Genomic DNA, 23392 nt, shown 5'->3' on the forward strand with positions numbered 1-23392 from the left:
CAATGCTTATGCATTCCACTAACTCTTTATTCTTCTCTGTGCAATTATTTCCGGTCCATAAATTTGTAACGCCCAGCCAAGTTTTTTCCCACTCATTGTATCTGATATTCAAAGATGCTCTTGACATTTTGAATTTACTCTGTTCCATTTGGCTCCCTGATGGATGAGCATTCCAACTCCCCCTCCCTTTCTTTCCGACGTTCTATTGCACCCTTCCCAAACATAATTCTCAATAACTGGCGGCTCTTCTGAGTCTCTAAGGTGTGTTTCTGTAACCGCATACACCCCTATTTAATCTATATTTAACTGCTCAATATCTGCCCATTTTTCCTTTCTTCTGCCACCCTGCATGTTTATGTGGCATATTGCATGGCGAGCTCTCCTTCTTGCTTTCCTCCTTTTTCTGTTATCACCGGTGATGCTCTTTTGAGGTTCCCCTAGTGGACCTTCTTCATTACTATCTACTCTGGCTTCCTGAGTGCTCGCGGGCCCCCTAAAGAGGCAACAGTGCGACCACCAAGTCTCCAGCCCACTTCTCGTGCCAGCCTGTAATTGAAGTAGATGCCGTCTCGTTTAAAACCACCACACCTCAATTCCCTGCTTACTTCAACAACCTCGAAGCCTTTCTCTCGGCTCATTTTCCATATTGCCTCATTAGCAGCCACTGCAGCTCTTTGTACGTGAGTGCCACATACAGGCACTTCTGGCACCGTGCACACCACGATCTGCACCTGAGGATATAGCTTGCGCAATTCGTCCACCCCCTTTGCCAAGCGCTGGGCTACTCCAGTCCCTTTCCTGTTTAGGACGTCATTTAGCCCACCTGCTATTATGACAAGGTTGCACAAGTGGGCATTTTCCTCAAGCTTTTCTTTTGCTCACTCCATGACAGAACCCACTGTCCGCCCTGAAAATGTCCCTGCTGCCACTCTTTTATCGCCTTTAACCCTCTCCACAATTGCTTTTGAGCACCCAGCCAGGTTTGAGTCACTGGTGATAATCACCCATTCACTCTCTCTTACCTCTCCCTGCTTTCCTTTGTCCTTTTTTGCGTGATTCAAACTCGACAAGGGGCATTGTCCCCTGGGCTCCTGCTTTTTCCGCGTAGTGGACTTAAGGTAGGTGCCGCTCTTTCCAGCTATCCTTCATCATGCTGCATGCATTCCACATACTTTGCTGACACTCCCTCGCCTGTCACGTCTAGGGTCTGCATTCCATTGTCACGCACATTCTCGTTCACAATGACAGCCCTGTTCAGTTTTTCCTTGGCTGCTTCAAGTCTCTTTTCAGCTACCTTCTGTGCATCACACTTTCTGTTTAGCTCATTTTTGAGCTTTTGTACCTGTTTGAGAAGCTTTTCCTGGAAAGCCTCCATTTTCTGCAGCCTACTATCGACTTCACATTGTGTGCCGGTTGATTCAATGCCCTCTCCACTCTCATCCGCCTCCTCATCTACCTTGAGGCACCCCCCCCGCACTGCGTGCTTTCCCGGCTTTCTCGCCATGTATTGTACGGCTTTTTGCAAATACTATTATAATGTAATAATGCTACTACTGATGCAAATACTATAATACTATATCAATGTAGAGCACGTGCCTTTTAGCAAAAACCGATACGCAAAATTTCGCAAAGCAACTCTCAGTACTGTTTCAAAAGCAGTCAATGCCGTGGGGACCGAAGGTGTGACACGCTCTCGCACGTGCTCAACCACGGCCATGCTCTCACTTTCGTAGCGAAATACGCAAAGTAAAACTCCTAATACCGTATTTGCGCGATTCTAAACACCCCCCCTCTATTTTCGCGAGAAAATTGGGAAAAAAGTTTGCCTGCGAATCTAAGCACCCCCCTGTTTGTTAGGAAGAGCACGTAGCCAAGGCTGCCAAACGCGCTTGCTCACTCCATCATCGAGCCGGCGCCATCGGAGTCCCGAGGTGGCACGGCGTCCGTGGTGCGAGTATGCCATATACAGCCAGACTATACGGCTGTACGGCGAAAGCTGCAGAAAGCGTACCCATCAACCATCGCAAAGTGGATTTCGCACACTTGAAAGCGGGTCCACGTGGACGTTATGGTCAAATCATTTAAGAAGTGCTCGATCACAAACCACTTCGAGCGAACGGAAGACAACCTGCTGTGGGATACCCAGAGCGGCGGTTCAAGCGGTGCGACGAACTCGAGTGGCATTGATAGGAACTGAGCATCCAACACAAGCGGTGGGTTCTCACTCTGCACCGATTTTTCTTTTGAATGTTTTGACCATCGGCAATTGCCTAGCTAAGATAGTGGTTTCTTCACCGCTTTTCAAAGAGACCACTATCTTTTAACCACTTTTGTTAAAAATTGGCAAAAGTAAAAAATTTTCTGAAAACGAAACTATCACATTTACAGCTCTCTAACTCAGCAAGGAAAAATGATAACACAATTCTGTGAATTGAATCTGATAGTACATCTAAAGCAGACAAAATTGACATGTTACACATGGATCTGACAAAATTTAGTAATAGGGAAATACAGCTTTTGCAGAACCCTTGTACACAACGTAACAAATTCTTGCAAGATATAAATTGACATATCAAATTTGGCCGCTTTGAATGATCTAATTGATGCCGTTTACAAAACCGCAATATCTGTTTGATGCAGAGCTATTAATTTGTAAACTTCGCGTGCCTACTTTTTTCTAACTTCCGAATTTTTGAAAATTCTTTTCCCAAGTTTAGGCCCTAAATCAAAATTCCGCTTCCAACAGTCACTAGAATTTAACTTTGTCTCTCAGATGCAATAAATTTCATTAAAATTGGTTCGGGGGTTATCACAGAAATGTATTTTTGTGTTTTACATGTATTTGAATAGGCCACGTCAGAGTTGGGCTCGAGCTAAAGGTTCGTCTTAATTCACTAGGACTTGGCTTCATGTCAATGCAATCATGCCATGGCATGAAGCCGAGTGCAGTCTAGTCCCAAATGATAGAATGTTAATTGGGGAAAGACATGTGTTCCTTCTAAATGCATCCTTCATGCTCTCAATGGCGCTTTTCCTCTAATTATGATAATTGAGAAGTTGATTCAATAATACTCACTAATTATCTAGTTATGCATAATGCAAGAATAATCTTGAGTATCTCCAAGTGGCGGCAAACAACATTACCTTGGTTTGGTCCAGCTATCAAGCATTTGCATATTTTCAATGTTTGGCCAAAGTTTCGTTTTTGTTATATATAAATGATATTGTCACTAACCTCATTGTTAAAACCAGGCTTTACACTGAAGATTGCATGCTGTACAATGAAATGACAACCAAAGAAGACCAACTTAGGTTAAACAGGGACTGTAATTAAGTAGTTCAATGATGTAAACAATGACAACAGTGGCAAATGTGCGTTGATTTTGAAAAGAGAGTATATATGCGCATAACATTAAACAAAGAAGCCACTACTACATCACTATGGCACAGAAAACGCCTTTTTGTCAGAGGTAATACAATATTGACACGTGGACCTGTTTATCTTTTTGGGTGAGTGCTTCTCACCGTCTAACAAATGTTATCGCTCAGCGCGGGACATGCATGTATCGGAAGTTTCTTGAATTTTATCGATGGCTTGGTTGTCATCGAAGTGTGTGTAATCTAATTGCATGTGCGACCCGAATTTCTGGAACTTTCTGGAAGACACGTGGGCACCACTAATTACTCTGGAACTTCGATGATTTGTGTAAAAAGCCAACGCGCTTGACGGGTAGATCAGATTTTCGCCAATTGCCGACTGTGTCTGCCGCTATCGCCACTATTTGAGTAAAGGCTGCTTTTGAGGGCACAGGTTCGGCCAATAAAATGCTAGTTTCATCATTCCTAGTGCCACCGCAAGTTATTTTTTCTAAGATGCGTAATAAAATCCTCCACACGAACAGTACACATACCAAACACTCATCCGCCCCACATTAGAATATGCTGTAAGTATATGGGACCCATTCAATAAAGCTAGAAAGCTTAAAAATAACCTGTTCAATTCATCTACACTACATATGGGTGCATTTCAATTACCTCGTATCTCGGAGCGGCTAATCATGTATATCGTTTCAAATTCTATCTTCAGATAATAAGTAGCGATTACAACATTGACACATCCCACCTTCTTATCTATACAACAGGTTACACTAGCAGACACACTCGCTAGCTGTAACTCTATTTACTACATGTGTCAACTGCTTCAAGTACTCATTTTTTCCTACAACCATCGTAGATTGGAATAAGCTGGCCAATAAAGCTGTAATACAGGACTCATTATCACTTTTTGCGACATATCTTTAATGAAAAGCATTCTGTGCTTGCTGAGATTGCTTGTGATGTCACTGTTTGACTGTACAATTTGAAAATCACTGAACTAATGTTGCTTAACTTCTTTGTTTTTGGGATATAATAAACGAGTTTTGCACCAACACCACATACACAATGAAGGGCACAACACGGGCATTTTCTTGTGTGTGTGGTCTTGGCTCAAAACTCATTTATTATGTTGGATAACTAACTAGCCCAGAAGTTCACTCTTCTAAAGTTTGTTTTTGTGGATTGGTGGTTTTTTAAGCACCTGTGTCAAGAAAACTGAGTGCAGCTCACCCTTTTTGTACTTATTCTGTTTTGCGTACTTCTTTGTGTACCACACTGCTAAGATGTTGTATAAGGTCGCAGTAGATATAAATGAATAAAAATATTTGATTCAGGAACGATGGGGCATCCACTTTGTGCCATGTCAACACTTGTTCCTTTAATATTTCTTTGAAATTTTTTACTCATAGCTTAACTACATGTGTTTTAGCATGCTGTCTTTGATGCTTTATAGATGGCAGCGTTTCTTGAAATGTGCCACAAACTTTTCTATTTTATTCTTTTGTATTCATTTTTCTGCAGGCTTGCATCAAAAAGCCTAATAAGACTGCAAGAACCTTGGAAAGCATGAAAGCAATCTCAGAATCAGAAAATGCCACTGCAAGTTGCAACAGCACCAATTCTAAGCCTGAAATTACATGGGTCCAAGTTTTGAAAGAACCTGCCACGAAAACCATAACGAAACCTCTCCATCCCAGCCTCACTAGCGCTTCCACAGCCACCGTGCACAAGCAGTGTTCCAGTTTTTCAATCACATCAATAGTGACTTGCACAACACCTTCCTCTTCGAGTTGTACAGCAGCCAACAATATGCCTGCCACGTCGAGTTCAAGCAGTACCATCTCTGTGCCAGTAATTCATGTCGTGGCAAGTGGCGGCACCTCAAAGCCAGCATCGATGGCGGGTCCCTCTACAGGAGGTGCACAGGTATCATATAGACCGGCGGCACAGGTGGCTCCACGTCCTCGCCTGCCACTCCTGCTTCCCGCACCACCACGACTGGGCTCAACAGTGGCTGCCGGCAATGCAAGAGCACCCAAGATTCCCACACTGCGATTCCAGTCCATGAGTCCACAGAACCTGACGGTGGTACCGAGTCTCTACTGCACAATCCAATTGACTCAGAATTCTGGCAACATGAGTGACACACAGCTGAAATCGCTTGTCAGTCATCTGGTCCAGAAGCGTGCCGAGGAGCTGCAGAAAATGGGCAGTGGGCAAACCATTGTGCTCCAGGCACCGCTAACCTCGCCGTCAGTACAGGCACCGAATACCGTGCAGTTACCCAGCTTGCCCTCCCAGGTGACAGCCAAACAGCGACGCGTCTTGAGCTTGCCAGAGACGGCCACCACTAGTGTTCAAGCAACAACAGTGCCGCTCACATCTGTGCTGCCGGTGCCTTTGAACACTGCAGCAAGGGAGGCTGTTAGGTCAGAGCCAATTCCCACAGATTTGGTACTGGCGGTGCTCGAAGGGTGTGACCGAGCACCAGTGACCCCAGTTCAGCATAGTGTTATGACGAGGAGCCTGCTTCGCACCGGTCCAAAGATTGCAAGTGTCACGAGCTTGGCTGTTGGGGCTGGGGAACGACAAGAGTCACTGCAGGAAACCATGTGCGCTGACCCACCTTCAGTGCCAGCTTCTGCAGAGCTTGGAGTTGTGACACCAATTGCAACACAGGTGGTTGCACGCGAAGTAGCCAGTGCTCCTGTGTTGAGTTATGCAAGCAGACAGTGCACAGTCATTTCTGGCATGCCCAAAATGGATACTGCAAGAGCAATTGCACCAAAATTGGAACCAGGTGCAGTGCACTTGCCCCTCGAGGCAAGGAGAGCAAGCACGGTGAGTTTCAATTTGCTTACCTTTGCTTCACTGATGTGACATCTTCTTTGGTTTTGTAAAAGAAATACTATACTTATTTATGATGTTTCATTAGCACAGGCCACTATGTTCTTCCTTCCTGGCGAGCATTAATTAAGCCTGCACAGTATGTGCCTAATTTGTAGGAAGCTTGATACACACTGAAGCCGACCAGAGAATTGTCTCCTACAACACTAGATAGAAAGGAAATTACTTCTGGAGATGATAGAGGGGTTGATTGCTATTGTGTTCCTTCCCCAACCTGTTCACCAACTTTCGGGTGTCAACCGCATACTGGGCAGTTTACGGTGCGAAGCAGCTTTTTTTTCTTGTCTAGCCTGCTGCTATATGACAGGAAAACGGAAGGGCATTGGCACTTCCGTTTGCAGGGCAACTTCAGCACTTGAGGTTTTGTATTCACATTTCTTAAGAGTGACTGATACAGTAAAATCTCAATCCAGTCAAACCTCGATTTAATGAAATTCGCTATGTACCGCATTTACTCGCATAATAGTTGCACTCGCTTAATGATCACACCCCTGAATTTTGTCGTCAAAATTCGATTTTTTTTTATTTCCCATGTAATGATGGCACTCCAAACTTGCCGCAGCTATATGTCATGTGCCAAGTCTAGCTAATATAAATCGCGCTTACCATCTGTCGAATGCTACGCGAACGACTCTGCAAGACAAACCAAGCGGTCAGCATGCACCAAACATTCTTAAGTCGATGCCTCATTTCATTACTTTCATCACTTCCCGCAGTTCCATGACTAAAAAAAAGCTGCAACCAAACTTGCCTTTATTATGTGTAGGCTTTATAATGGTTGTGGTCAACAACAACAAAAACGACACCTTTCAATTCTTCTCATCTGCACTCATGAGCACGCCACAAATTGTGAGTGGCAACGATAGTAGCCATGTTTACACTGAAACATTAAACGTGTACCCTATTCATACGCCGACGCTTGTAACACAGCTAAGATATTCACCCACCCTTAGCAGAAACGTGCCTTATTAGGATAGTAGTGAAGACAGATGCCGCAGTTTCCGCAGCATGCTGGCCATGTGTTTCTATGTCACTGGCAGCTAAGCATGCCCATCCGTCTCTGTCCCCTCAAAGTGGACATGGCTACGTTATTGCCGCAAACTTGGAGATATAATGATATTATTCATTACTGATACAGAAGAAACTGTTTCAATGCACGCAATGTACTCACGAGAAGAAAAAAATCACGTTCAGTGCGTTCGGCTTGCTCCGCCGGCCGCCATTTTTGTTTTGGTGTCTCGCAGTAAATGCAGGCCGAAATTTTTTTTTGTCTTTTCGTGGGAAATTTAACCGGCATTATGATCGCACCCCTGATTTTGCATAAATTTTTTTTACAAAAAAGTGTGATCATTATGCGAGTAAATACGGTAACAAATTATTATCATTTCCCTTCCTTAGTTCCATTGAAAACCATGTATTTTTTTCACAATTTAACAAAAAAATTTCGTTAAACGGTTTTGATGTGACGAAGTTTTCGGCCATTTCAAGCATGTGCTTAGAGCCTGTATCGCCAGTAAATTCAGCAAAATACAATAAATATGTTGGCCGAGGCAAAGGGTATTTCAAATGTGCTTCCGCATGAAAAGTTTGAGCAGCGAAAATGCCGTGAAAGTGTGCATTCTGGGATGTGGTAGGCAGGAAACAGTGATATGCAGGAAACACCGCTTCGCCATTTGTCGCATTGGTAAACAACTTGCAGAGACCGCTGGAGATGCGGCATCTTGCACCGCTCAGAGAAACACAAGAGCGGATGATTCCTTCTGTGATGGGGAAGGAGTGGAGATGATTGTGCAGGGAAGAGGGGGGATGTATCACCCATGGCGCACGCATCTGCTCTGAGGCAAGTGCAAAAGCTTAGTCGAAACAGTTGGTGCCCACTAGGCTGCTGCACGTGCCTGGTGCTGATGGTTCAGTAATCTGAAGTTTACGAGACATTATGTGAAGCGTTAGCTCATGCTGTATCAGTGAGTTCGTTGTCAAGTGAGATCTGTTAATGTTTGCGTGAGTGCACACAACACTGACAAAACTGCAGACCTTACTTCGTGTACAGTGCCATCCACTTATAGCGATACCACGTTTAACGATATATCGGTTTTAACGATGGGTCAAGCTGACAGTGTCATTTTATGCATTAGGTCTGAAAAAAGGTTTGCAGTCACTGACCAATTCAAACAAAAAAAAAAAAGACGTTTCGGAACCTGTACGAGTTCCTTGTACACAATGAGGCAGACAAGATTAGTAGTGGCATATTAAAAGCGAAGTTTGTGACGTAATGACTGATTGTAGATCATTAGCATGCCTCCTGCTGCTGGGTTCATGGTCCCGGTTGTGTCAGATTTCATTCTTTGGCTAAAATTGCCGTGTTGTCCCGATCAATGTGATGTCCGGACGTATGCGCATGCTCAGCAAGCGCACAGAAGCGATATCTTCATTTCTGACGTCATGCTGGGGCTCCTCGAGTCACCATGTGAACTTGCCAGTTTCACCTATACAGACCTGGCTGCAACTGCTGCAAGAAATCTGGTAGACAACCCCAGGAAAATTGATATAGAGATTTTTTTTTTTAACTTCTTGTGCGCAAACAGGGACAAAGAAGAGGAGCAACACAAGGACGAGTGCTTTCTAATAACTTGTTTTATTTTCGAAGAACTTCCTTCTTAAATCTGCACATCTGCGCGATCTAGTCAACAGAGCACGCCCATAGCGCATATAACACTTGAGATGAAATGCTGTAGACCAAAGCCACCCGGTCAACATAAAAAACAGCAAGACCCATGTAACAAGCACTTGCGATGAAAATGCATTAAAGACGTGATGACAGAAGGGAATAAAAGGCAGAAGGATTTGACTTCCAAGGTTTCAGTGATTCTGTATGTTCACAGCCTTTCACACAGACTTAAAAAGGTGGCTGGGAGTTACGAAGTAAAAGTGGTGTTCTCGCCAAAAAACAAAAGAGGTAATGTGTGTTCTAAGGTTAAAAATAAGTTTGAAAGAAAGGATTATGCAAAGAATGAATGTAGTGTTAAAAATCCGGGTAAGAACCAATTTGTTGATTGCGCAAAAAACTGTTTATCAGATTCCTATGACGTGTGGTCATATTTACGTAGGGCAGACTTCGAGATGCATCAACACGAAACTAATGGAACACTTATCTGGTCTAAAAAGTCGCGCAGGTATTTATTTATTTATTTAATTATTTATTTATTTGTTTACAAATAATGCAGGCCCTATTCGGGCCCAAGCAGGAGTGGGAGCAACGTAAATTACACATGTCAATTAGCAAATAAAATCACAACAAAAACATGTACATACATCATTGTAACACTATACGTAACAGACATAAGCATGAACATGCAACAGTGCAATACATAAACAAAATTACAATGCAAAAGCGTTAGGCAAAAGCAACTGCTTTTATTGCGGCACTTTAGAGGTCATAGAAAAGGTTATTTGAAAGCTGAACAAACGATTCTTTTGTATTAGCGTTAACTACTTCTTTGGCTAATTTATTCCATGTAAAATTGCATGGGGAAAAAGAGAACATTGATGGATGTTAAGATTACTAAATGGTTGCTTAATTGTTTTGTTGTGGTTTGTACGAGCAGACCGCATGGGGGGCTCAGGTAAATAACATTCACGCGGTATTTTGTAGTGACCATGGTACAGCTGATATAAAAATTTGATGCGAGATACAATTCTGCGATGAGCTAGTTTTTTCAATTTTGCCCTGTCGCGAAAAACGGACACGCTAGAAAAACGCGAGTATGTGGAGTATATAAACCACAAAGCTAAATTTTGCACTCTTTCTATTTTCTTGAGTAAATATTTTTGATGAAGGCTCCAGATCAAATCCGCATATTCTAATTTTGGTCTGACAAGAGCTTTGTTTTCTGTTAACTTAATGGTTGATGAGGTATGCCGCAATTTTCGTTTAAAAAATGCCAGCTATTTAGTGCATTGCTGCAAACGTTTTCTATACTCCTCGTGCGCTCAGTTGGTGGCGGCACCGCTCTCCAAGTGCGCAGCGCCAATGCAGCCACATCGTGCATTTTGTCCCTGTTCCCTTCCCGGCGCTTAGCTCGAAGTTGTGTCATGTTGTGTGCGGTGAACGTCGGTGCGTGAAAATGGCAACGCAAAACGAGCCCCGCTTGCTGTTTTGCGGCTACGGACGAATAGGAAACATTCAGGAATACTTCAAACAAAGTAGTTTGCTTCGTGGTGGCGACTTGTACTCCGCTAATCACGTTTGCTGCGTGAGAGAACTACACAGTGCCGTCAGTCCGTCGGAAATCATAGGAAAATGCATCGCACAAATGAAGAGCCAAGAAATGCACAGCTGCACTCGTTCTGTCCAATAGCTGTCGATCTCACAGAGGCACTTTCTTGTACACCTTTCTCAACAATGTTTGTATGGCAAACTTGTGTAGATGCGGCGCCTTCTGCTGTCACAGAGAGTAACAGAGTGCAAACACCTCCGTTAAAATTTCCATCTGTCTGGGTCATCTGAAAAGTTGTAGAAAAGCATCTCGTCAAGTTTTGTTTTAAGTGCTTGGGAAGAACTTCAACCCATTGAGATGTTGCGTTAATCTCAAGCAAAAGAATAATGTCTTGGTTGATAGGAACAATTGAGTAATGAGATATTAGTTAAATGGAATCGCGATCAAGTACATGTTCCCTGCCATTAGGACCACTTATGATCTTTGGTGCATGAAATTGAATGCCTCGAAACACTGCTTGAATCCAGACACATCACAGTGCTTCCTGCAAACACTTGCAACTATTGTGTGGCCAGAGGGTAGTACATCAGGGCAAGTGTCACTACCAAATAATTTTTTTTGTTTACTATGGGACACCGAGCACAAGAGGTAAACACCTGTCTATCCAGCACCTATTTCAGGTCAAGGGCGTGCCTCATCCAAAATTTCTGGCTAGGCCACTGATGCAAACGAAACATGCCTGAAGGGTAGTCTCTCGTGATAATAATAAATACATAACACTATTGCTCACCACAGATGCGGGTGTGCCAGTTTCTTTCGGTGAGGCAATGATTTCGTCGGCGAGGTCAGTCGAGGAGTTCTCAAAGAAATTTGCAGTCACCGTGATCGCGCTCTTGGATGTCAGCGCTTGAAGCTCTGCGCGAGGTCGCTGAACCTTATAAAAAAACACAGCTGTAAGCATCCTTAATGAATACTGCAATGTGTTTTCGGTTTTCATGGAGGTGCAACAATTTCTTTGAACTATCGGTTGAGCCGTGTTTCAATGTCGTAAGGAACTGTAGCATCGCAGCAATTTTTCTCACAGCCGACTCTAACCATTTCACGGGTAACCTTTCTACTAATAACACTCACCTCTTATATCTGTCGAGGTTTGGTGCCGGTAGTACTGCATCACTTCTGTACCACGGTGGAAACACAGTTGGCACATAGGCGGGATGGCCGGCAATCGTGCTCGATTTCTTACCGACAAATGACTGTCTTGCATTGCACTGGTTGCCGCAATAACCGGTGGGACACTACTATCATGCTCGCCAACGTAGTCTTTTACCTCGGTGGCATACCTCGAGTTTGGTTTCAAACACATGAAGATGAGCTCACAAGTTGGGATTCGCTTAAGCGAAAGCTCCGAGACTTGTTCGGCAATCCCTACAGTCACCAACTTGCCGTGCAGAAGGCGCTTTTTGGCCGTGGGCAGACGTCAACAGAGCCCTACGTTGTCTACATTCAGGATGTCTTGGCTCTGTGCCGCAAAGTTGACGCACACATGACTGAGTCAGAAAAGGTATCCCACATCCTCAAACGCATTGCCGACGATGCCTTCAGCTTGCTCGTTTTCGACAACGTGGCGACAGAGGATGCAGTTATAAAAGAGTGCCGCCGCCTGGAACTCGCTAAACGCCGACCTATTGACCAGCAGTTTGCCCGTCTGCCCAGCACCCCAGCGACATCTTCCTGTGCCAACGCTCCTCGTCCCAACAACACTGGCAATGTTACCAGGACCGTCCAGTGTGAGGTCGAGGCCGCCTATCCGGCTGCCTTCGACTCCAGCCCCTCCAACGCACCTGTAGTCAAGGTTTCCCTGATCCAGGCAGTTATCCGCAGGAGTTCACAAACATGGGTCTTCACACCATCTGCTCGGCCCATCGCCCTGATACCCACCCGGCTTTTTTATTTATTTATTTACTCTCATACCCACAGTGCCATTTAGGCATTACAGGGGGGGGGGGGGGTTACATACATCAATGTAAACAGCTTATGGCATCGAATAAACAGTGTTAAACTATACAATACAATGAAAGAGAAAAAGGAAAAAACCGCAAAAATGACAAGACAAAAATGGTACATCAGGATATCAATGTACAGCACACAGGAAGCGGCATCATACAATTAAGTAATAAAGCACTATGTAATGATGGCAAACTCTGCAATTACTGTATACTGTAAAATAAAGAAGAAAATTTCAAAGAGCATTTGCAAAATGTTCATTATTAAGTATACTAACTATGGCAGCAGGCAGTCAATTCCATTCTAAAATGGTTTTGGGGAAAAGGTGCTTTTGAAAAGCTTAGTTCTACAAGTGTATTCCCTAACCTTGAGCTCGTGATCTGTTCGTACGGATATATAATGTGGCTGAAGAATATACTTATTACGGTCTATTCCAATTTGGCCATAAAATATATTGTGAAAAAGTTTCAAGCGTAATGCCTGCCTTCTCTTTTCTAAGGTGTCCCATTTTAATGTTTGTTTTGCACTAGTAATACTAAGGTTTCTGTCATAGTTGCCGATTACGTACCGAGCTGCTATATTCTGAACTCTCAAGTTTATTTCGGTCGGTACACGTAGGAGGGTCCCATACGGTACATCCATATTCTAAAATGGGTCTAACATAGCTTTTGTACAGAATATCACGAGCCTGCTGGGGAAAGAGTTTTGTATTGTGCTGTAGAAATCCTAACACTTTACATGCCTTTGCTGTAATGAAATCAACGTGTCTGTGCCAACATTTGGACGGTGTGAGGAATACACCCAAGCACTTGTACTCAGAAACAATCTGCGATGGGGAACCGGATAGATAATATATGGCTTCTGGCACACACTTTTTAGTAAACCGCATGTGGACGGTTTTCTGTGTGTTTATTTGCATATGTGACTCTCTGCACCAGTTGTGTAGTTTAACTAAATCATTTTGCAAAATAACAGTATCAGCAATGCTTGTAATTTTCCTATATATTATCAGATCATCAGCAAACAATCTTACGGACGAAACAATAGTGTTGGGAAGGTCATTTATAAGTATTAAGAAAAGTAATGGGCCCAATACCGAGTCCTGGGGGACGCCAGACGTTACGCGGGCTGCACTAGATTCTGCGCCATTTACCACTACATGCTGAAACTGCAAAGAAAGGTATTTCTGAATCCATGCAATTACTTGTTCATTTATATTAAACCAACGTAGTCTACATACTAGCAATGTGTGATCCACCAGGTCAAAAGCTTTTCTAAAATCTACAAACATCGAGTCAACACAAGAACGAGCATCCAGTGCAGCATAAACTTCATGAACGAATTCTGTTAATTGAGTTGTACAGGAAAGCCCTTGCCTGAAACCATGCTGTTTCTGATTCAGGAGGTTATGATTGGTAATGTGTGTCATTATGTTACTGCACAAGACGTGCTCTAATACTTTGCAGACAATACTTGTTAGAGATATCGGTCTGTAATTGCCGACTAGTTCGCGAGGCCCCGATTTATATACTGGCACAACGCACGCCATCTTCCATTCGTGTGGTAGGAACCGGTGTTCAATGACTTCGAGTACAGTATCTTAAGAAAGGGATGGATGAACGATGCGCACAATTTGAGAAAAGCGCCCGTCAATCCATCACACCCCCCTGCTTTACTGGAATCTATACATTCAAGAAGAGACCGTATTCCACTTTCATCAATAATTATAATATCCATGTTTTCGATGACCTCATTAGCAGACGGATGTGGAATTGCGCTCGAGGCACTGGGTGAGAAAATGGAAGCAAAAAACTTGTGAAGCAGTTGGCTTTTTCTAAGCTATTTTCTATTTCCACTCCGTCATGCTGAAGTGATGGAATACATACTTTGTCTTTTCTGTTATATTTAACAAGATTCCAGAATAGCTTTTTTGTAGTTTTTCGGACATAGAAACATCCACACGTTTGCATAGGTTGCGAACCTTTTCGATTTAACAGGTGAAGGTTTCACCGGGTTGTTACACTCGCTAAGGCAAAGCACCAAAGAATTCTTTTTTTTGCCTGGTGGATTTTTGTTTGCAGCATTTTGGTTATGGTCGCAAGTTGATCGCAAGTTTACGAAATGGAGTTTCTTTTATATTTCCTGTATATCCTATTTCTTTTACTAGTAAGGCGTCGCAGCTCACCATTAAACCATGGCTTAGATTTGGCATGCGTTTTGTCTGCACCCACGACGGCACATAGTTTTCTTGCATCTCAAGCATTTTTGCTTTAAAAAGTACCCATAACTCATCAACGCCGATTGTTTCAGAAAGTATTTCGAATTCTGGGAGGAATTCCTGTAATGCAAATCCTATTTCATTTATGTTGGCTTGGCTGTAATTATACATCCTTCGGGCTCCCGAGCTTTGCGTATTTTCGTACGTCAACTTCATTTCACAAACCACAGCTTTATGGTCGCTAATACCTGGCACCACCAAAACGTTCCTAATCCATTTTGGCTGATTAGGCTGCAATTATACATCCTTCGGGCTCCCGAGCTTTGCGTCTTTTGGTATGTCAACTTCATTTCACAAACCACAGCTTTATGGTCGCTAATACCTGGCACCACCAAAACTTTCCTAATCCATTTTGGCTTATTAGGCTGTAGTTATACATCCTTCGGGCTCCCGAGCTTTGCGTCTTTTCGTACGTCAACTTCATTTCACAAACCACAGCTTTATGGTTGCTAATACCTGGCACCACCAAAACTTTCCTAATCCATTTTGGCTGATTAGGCTGTAATTATACATCCTTCGGGCTCCCGAGCTTTGCGTCTTTTCGTACGTCAACTTCATTTCACAAACCACAGCTTTATGGTCGCTAATACCTGGCACCACCAAAACTTTCCTAATCCATTTTGGCTGATTAGGCTGTAATTATACATCCTTCGGGCTCCCAAGCTTTGCGTCTTTTCGTACGTCAACTTCATTTCACAAACCACAGCTTTATGGTCGCTAATACCTGGCACCACCAAAACTTTCCTAATCCATTTTGGCTGATTAGGCTGTAATTATACATCCTTCGGGCTCCTGAGCTTTGCGTCTTTTCGTACGTCAACTTCATTTCACAAACCACAGCTTTATGGTCGCTAATACCTGGCACCACCAAAACTTTCCTAATCCATTTTGGCTGATTAGGCTGTAATTATACATCCTTTGGGCTCCCGAGCTTTGCGTCTTTTCGTACGTCAGCTTCATTTCACAAACCACAGCTTTATGGTCGCTAATACCTGGCACCACCAAAACTTTCCTAATCCATTTTGGCTGATTAGGCTGTAATTATACATCCTTCGGGCTCCCGAGCTTTGCGTCTTTTCGTACGTCAACTTCATTTCACAAACCACAGCTTTATGGTCGCTAATACCTGGCACCACAAAAACTTTCCTAATCCAATTTGGCTGATTAGTTAAAATTAAGTCTAAGACGTTATTTTGTCTCATGCCTTCTGTTACCACCTGGGTTAAGGAAAAACTGCTTAGTATCATCAACAATTCCTTTGCCACTGCAGATGTAGCCCTAGTATTAGAAGGGTGCTTATTCCAAGAAAGCTCTGGGATGTTAAAGTCCCCGCCAATGACAAGGTAATCTGTATTGACTGTCTCTATCGTCTTTGAAAAATCAGACAAGACAGCAAGAGGGCTTGAAGGAGCCCTATAAAATGAGCATACTGATAATGTTTTCCCATTTGGTAACCGAATTTTACACCATATATCCTCGCAATTTGCGCTGCCGATATCGAGAGCGGAACAAGAAAGCAATGTGTGAACAAGTATAAAGACCCCATCACCATGACGGTTTCTATCGTTCCTAAAGCATGTGTAGCCGTTTGGAAAGACTTCATGGCTTGTTATTTCATCTAGCCATGATTCCGTTCCAAGCACTACAGTTGGTTTGGTCATGCATAGAAGGTTGTGAAAATCATCTGCTTTGTTCTTGATACTACGGCAGTTGACAAGAAGGAAAGTTACATCTGCTACGGAGCTGTGCATGCGTCATGTTGTTTGCACAACCTGGCCACTACCTTCATCATATACATATTCTTGCCCGTTTATAAACAGCTAATCATATTTTAGGTTTGCGCGAGCACCGTCAAGGGCATTTCTTTTGCCGAATTCCCAAAGAAACTTTCGTTTTATCCGCACTGCCTCTGAAGAATCTTCTGATATACTAATATTGGATCCTTTTAGTTTCTTGGCGTTGGCCAGAATTGCCTGTTTACTTTAAACATTGAAAACATTGCAATGAGCAGCTGAGGTTTATTGGCCTGGGACCGGCCAAGTCTGTGTGTCCTTTCAATCTGCACTGGCGTTAGTCCTAAATGTGATACAGTTTCTTGTACTTTTTTCTCTGAGACAGCGGGCAGTTCACGACATTTACTGTCGGACACCATAAAATATCAGGTTACATCGCCTGGTGCGGTTTTCCAAGTCGTCTATTTTACGGGATAAGGCCTTCACCAAAGCTGTAAGTATCTTCAGTTTTCTTCCTACATTCTGTAACAGCTCCTCTTAGGTTTGCGAACTGTGTTATTGCACTTTCCACAGAATCTAATTGTGACTTAAGCTCTTCTATAGCTATTTGGCCTTTATTCTGCGATGTTTCGATGGCCTGTAATTTGGCCTTTATTTCCCTTTGGCCATCCAAAATTAGATTCAGTGTTTCAGCAGTAGTTGGGCCAGGATTTAGCTCTACGTCACTGCACAAGAATAAAAGCAAAAAATAGAATGCATCTTTGCAGTAAAAAGAAACGACGTTTGGCATGACAATGGAACGGTACATGGTACATGGTACATGGTACGGTACTTTGAATCCGCACTTAAACCACGGGGCGCAACCGGCACCATGAATACGTGAAAGATGAAACTCTCATTGGAATAATCACCAACCTGCGTTAGCAGAAGAAAATGCGTGAGTGGCACAATCATGTTGGTGCCGGCCTCACACCCCGATGCTGCACTGGTCCAGTCCGCCTTTTGTACACCGTAGACACGGCCTTCATCCGCCCAAGGTTCGTTGGCCAATAGTCGGCACTGTCCAAACAAGGTAGCCGGGCACACATCGAAGTCGCTGCCGCCGTAGCTTGCGTGCTCCACCCTGAATGCCGTAGCCATCGATGCAAGACCCTCTGTGTCTGTGCTGCCATTGCGATGAGGTGGCTGTGTGTCGGTGCAGCAGATAACCTGCGCAGCAGAAAATGCATGAGTGGCACAATCATGTTGGTGCCGGCCTCACGCCCCGATGCTGCACTTCGATTCCGCCCTGTCCCGCATCTTCTTACCCACCACGTTTCCACAACCCAACTTAATGGCGCACTGCTGACGACACGGCCATTTTTTTTCACTGCCATCGAATCGGCCACATTTCTTGGCACTGTCGCAGTCGCTGGAGTTCCCCGACCCGGTCTACTTATACTGCCTACTCTCGCCCCAAGGTGGCCCTTCTCGTCCCTATGCCACACGCTCCGATAATGCCGCCACTGATTCTCTTGCGCTGAACTGCCCCTATTCTCATTCGCCTTTGCCCCAACGTCGACAGTCTCGCTCCCCCCAACCCCATCGCTCCTATTCTCTGACTCCTTTCGAATGCCGCTCCTGGCTGGAAAACTAGAAGATGCAGCGCCTCGAGGTGACGCTGCATTGCTCTTTACGCCGCCAAATCCTCTACTGACGTTGCCCACTCATCTGAACCTTCTTGACGTGCAAGTCGACAGTGTTTCTGTATCTGCTCTTATAGATACGGGGGTGTATTTGTCGGTAATGAGCGCTGACCTTCGTAACCGGCTGAGGAAAATAATCAGGCCCGCCACAACGCCTATTGTCCGTGTCGCCGATGGCGGAACAGCCCCCCTAATTGGTATGTGGGCCGCCCGCGTCTACTTCACCCGTCGCTCCACTATTGCGTTATTCACAGTCATCGCCCACTGTCCCCTCAACATCATCCTTGGCTTAGACTTCCTTTCAGCACATTCTGCTCTCATCGATTGTTCTGCCAGTACTCTCCGCCTTGACCTGCCTGTTCTGGATCCCGTTGAAACCCACCCCAGCCGCCTCAGTTCCGTCAGCTTCATTCGCTTGCCACCTTCGGCACTGACTTACATTGACTTCGTGTCATCCCCACCAGTCCCCAACGGTCACCACATCGTGACTCCTACGCAAGACGTCCTCCTTACGCACGGGATCACAGTACCTCATGCAGTTTTATCTATTACGGCGAATAGCGTCTGCCTGCCAGTGGTCAATTTCGGCTTGATGAAACAAGTGCTGCCACGTGGGATGTCTCTGGCCCAGCTTTGCTTATTCGAGGATCACTCATAGCATCTATTGCAGTAGACGACAATTCAGCCTATCCTCCTCTATCATCGCAGTTGGCAACTTGTAACATCGACGACTTACAGAAAATGATTCCGCCCGACATGCCGTCCGAGCATGCTCGTGAGCTCTACTGCGTTCTTTTTTCATACCACGATATTTTTTGCTTTAACGACTGTCCTTTGGCTCAACCTATAGATGTTCAACATCGCATAATACCAGCGATGCCCCTCCTATTCATCACCGCCCGTATCGAGCGTCACCGGCAAGCGTCAAGTTGTTCACGCCGAAGTTCGCAAAATGCTTGCCAAGAACATTATGGAACCGTCATGTAGTTCCTGGGTGTCACCTGTTGTATTGGTAAGAAAAAAGGATGGCTCATTATCGGGACCTTAACAGGGTTACCAAACAGGACGTGTATCCCCTACCTCGGATTGATGACGCCCATGGCTGCCTCCACGGTGCTCGCTATTTCTTCTCTATTGACCTTCGCTCTGGCTACTGGCAGATTGCCGTGGATGACCTCGACCACCAGAAGACTGCTTTTGTAACACTCGATGGTCTTTATCAATTCAAAGTGATGCCGTTTGGTCTATGTAATGCTCCTGCCACTTTTGAATGCATGATGGACTCCCTTCTTTAAGGTTAGAAATGGTCCACGTGCCTGTGCTACTTGGACGATGTTATAGTATTCTCCCCAACGTTCACTACGCACCTCGAGTGCCTCTCAGCAGTCCTGGATGTTTTTCGAGCCGGTCTGCAACTGAACGCATCGAAGTGCCAATTCGGCCGCCGCCAGGTTACCCTCCTTGGACATCTCGTTGACGTGAATGGAGTGCAACCGGACCCAGAAAAGATCAATGCTGTTATGCACTTCCCTGTACCAAAGTGTGTCAAGGATGTGCGCAGCTTCATTGTCCTTTGTTTGTAGTTCTGCCGTTTTGTGGAAAATTTCGCGGCCATAGCATGGCCACTAACAGAGCTTTGGGAACAGATGCCCTTTTCCAGTGGGGCGATAACAAGACCTCTCCATTCTCGCATCTAATCGACCTTCTCACGCTTCCAGTTCTGGCCCATTTCGATCCTTCTGTGCCTACCGAAGTCGGTACTGATGACAGCGGTCACGGAATTGGCGCAGTACTGGCACAACGCCAGCAGGCTCCTCTAGCCCGCGGGGCGCAACTATTCCATCACTGAGAGTGAGTGTCTGGCCCTAGTTTGGGCGGTTGCAAAGTTCCGCCCATACTTATATGGCCAACCCTTTTCCATTGTCACAGACCATCACAGGCTTTGCTGGTTGTGCTCACTGAAAGATCCTACAGGAAGACTTGGTTTTTGGGCCTTATGCCTCCATGAATATTTATATTCTGTCACCTACAAATGTAGCCGACTACACAAGGACGCTGACTGTCTGTCTCGCTACCCGGTAGACGAGCCTGACGACGCCGACAGTAGTACCGCCAACGGCATTTTCTCTGTGTCTGCCTTTGCTAACATCGCCGATGAGCAGTACTGAGACCTATCGCTTCAAGCACTCACTCAGTGTCTGCGCTCTCCACCTACCGACACATCCGTTTGCCTATATGCCCTCCAGGGCGGCATTCTGTACCGAAGGAACTTCCTCCCTGACAGATCTGGTATTCTTCTTGTCGTGCCAAAACATATACGACAGACTGTGCTCTTTGAGATGCGTGATGGACCTACTGCAGGACATCTTGGGGTAACCCGCACGTACGACCGCATCCGCCGCCGCTTCTATCGGCGTGATCTTGCTCGCTCCGTCCGACGCTATGTTGCTGCCTGTGATGGCTGCCAGCGTCGGTAAACACCTCAAGTGCTTCCTGCCGGTCATCTCCAGCCAATCACCGTCCCTATGGAACCGTTCTTTCGTGTTGGATTGGACCCCCTCGGTCCCTTTCCCATATCATCCTCTGGGAACAAATGGGTAGACATTGCAACTGATTACGCCTTGCCGATACGCTATCACGCAGGCTTTCCCTACCAGTTGCGCCACTGATGTCGCGGTCTTTCTCTTGCGTGACATTATCTTGCTTCATGGCGCCCCGCGACAGCTGCTTACTGACCGTGGTCGTAACTTCCTCTCGAAAGTTATCACCGACATTGTGCGTTCCTGCTCCATTCAACACAAGCTGACTACCTTATACCATCCTCAAACCAATGGCCTGACAGAGCGGTTAAACCGTATTCATACTGATATGCTGTCCAAGTATGTTTCCAAGGACCACCACGACTGGGACATTGCCCTTCCTTACGTCACATTTGCATATAATTCTTCCCGGCTTGACAATGCCAGATTTTCTCCATTTTATCTACTGTACGGCCGCGAACCGACATTGCCCCTTGACATGGCACTTTCTCCTGCTGCGATCTCAACAAGCGAGTGTGCGCGCGACACCATCGCACTCGCCGACCATGCACGCCAGCTCGCCCGTACTCGACTGTCAGCCTTGCAAACCACCCAGCAGCGTCAGTACAATGTCCACCACCGTGACGTACAGTTTTCGCCTGGTGCGCTCGTGCTCCTGTGGTCGCCCTCTCATCATGTCTGACTTTCAGAGAAGCTCCTTTCGCTATACACAGGGTCCTACCGCATGCTGCACCAGCTGACGCTTGTGACGTACAAAATTGCTCCTGTGCATTCAACCTTGACCTCTACTCTGACATTTAGTGAGGTCGTGCACGTCAGTAGGCTCAAGGCCTACTACACTGCTACGAAGTCCGGCTTTTAGTCGCTCTGGGACGGCGCTTTTGCCGCCGGGGGTAGTGCTACGCAACAGTATTTGCGAGGACAAAGGGGCGAGCAGGGTGAGGACGACAATTATTAGAGGCTAGCGCGGGCTGTTGCTTCTTGGCCAAGTGCGACGTATTTCCGTGTAAATATACTTGTATATAGCTTTTTGTCTGCGTCTTGTAGGAGTTGAGGATGACTTTGAGATGAAAAACTTGGGAGGTTTATTTACATTATTTACAGTGAGAGTCAATTAAGAGTCTTAAAGTCATTATGGGCCGGCAGCAACTCGGAAGCTGCGGCCCGTGGCAAGAAGTTCGAAAAAGATGAATCAAGGAATGCTCTAGGAATGCTCTCTTGCTGCTCCCGGTCTGTGTCTTTTAAGTCCTTCGGTGTCTCGAAGACACGTCACGTTCGGCCAATGGGAGAGCCCGCTCAGGTGACACCATTTTCGGCCAATCGGCGAGCCCGCTCGGGTGTCGTCATTTTCGGCCAGTGGTATGCGCCCGTGCAATGGTGTCACACCCGGCAAAATCGCTACTTGGTCCCCCATTGTCCGAGGGTTTACGTCTCCCTGCGGTCTTGCCTTGCTGACTTGCAATGCGCCGTCACAATAGATGGATGGATGCAACGCCACCAGGTTTTCACGACGCATTACAGACGTCTTGCTTTGGGACCCACTTTACCCACAACAGCGCCAGGCTCTCGCTTCACTTTCAGGCAGAGTCAAGTAGTGAATAGCTCCACCTGCGGCACACGAAGTGGGGGCCGCCAACTTGTTTGCACGTGCCGTGCCTCAGGAATGTGGTATCCATGCTTCTGCGCTCCTTAATTAGCTGTTGTGCGATTTGGTGCGATTCGATGTGGTCTGGTGAACTCGAAGTAGGCTCAGGAAACGGTCCCGTATCTAACAGTCTTCCTACGTAACGATATCATATCAGGCAGAGTTGTCTACCAACTGGGAAAACCTGTAAACTCGAAATTCTCAGGGATATTGAATAGTCTGGAAATGCTCAGGGAAAACTCGGGGAATTTATGCTTCTATCAGGGAAAATGAGCAGTAATTTTGGAAAGGGAATGAAAGGCGCGGTAATGGTGGCCCGAGTAACAGAGAGAAATCGTAATGAATCCTCTTTGATGCCATGTCATCCATTGGAGGAGTTGCCAGCGTACCGCCAATGACCGGCTTGTATAATGTATAAGAACGTCTGAAATTTGTGACGCGGGAACCCTTCGCCATCCGATTTTTTGAAATTTTTGCTGTGACCGCTGGCCCGAAGCAGCTTTAAAGCCACCACCATCGCCGCCATTTTGATCGCACGCGGATCTGCTGGCATCGTGGCAACTCTAGGCCTAGCTGCTTCGACGTTTGCTATTAAACTTCTTGTCGTTTTGTGCCGTGTTTTTTATTGAAAAAGTTGGCTGCTGTCAACAATGGCACCACACATTACCACACATTACGAGGGCCACAAAGGTGGAGTGCCTTTGTGGCCCTCGTAATTTGTTTTGAAGCTCGTATAGCACGTCGCGTTGCATAATGCCAGTTCCTGAAAGTTAGCTTCGTCTCAGTACAGCATTGCTACATGGTGGAGCATACGCAAAATTGTTGCGGTGAAGCATAACAAGCGTGTTATAGGGGCAATTGTCATTTATTTATTTTTTTCAAATACTGTTGGCCATCTTGGCTGTAACAGGGTGGGTACAGCAAGTTTGCACATAGCGTAAAAAGTGTAAACACCTTACAAACGTAAATAGGACATGAAGCAATGAATGTTGGAAATACAATGCA

At 45.4% G+C, this 23392-nt stretch overlaps 1 protein-coding gene across 7 annotated transcripts in view; it reads left to right on the forward strand.

The window, feature by feature from the left end:
- The window catches only part of LOC135897804 (uncharacterized), a 419017-nt gene that overhangs the window by 204138 nt on the left and 191487 nt on the right, over nucleotides 1–23392 (forward strand). For all 7 annotated transcript variants that reach the window (XM_065426504.2, XM_065426507.2, XM_065426509.2 and 4 more), the window contains one exon: nucleotides 4900–6219. In XM_065426504.2, coding sequence (XP_065282576.2) covers nucleotides 4900–6219 — 1320 coding nt within the window. The remainder of the gene's footprint in view (nucleotides 1–4899; nucleotides 6220–23392) is intronic.

Source organism: Dermacentor albipictus, chromosome 7, assembly GCF_038994185.2.
Source record: "Dermacentor albipictus isolate Rhodes 1998 colony chromosome 7, USDA_Dalb.pri_finalv2, whole genome shotgun sequence".
Classification (NCBI taxonomy): domain Eukaryota; kingdom Metazoa; phylum Arthropoda; class Arachnida; order Ixodida; family Ixodidae; genus Dermacentor; species Dermacentor albipictus.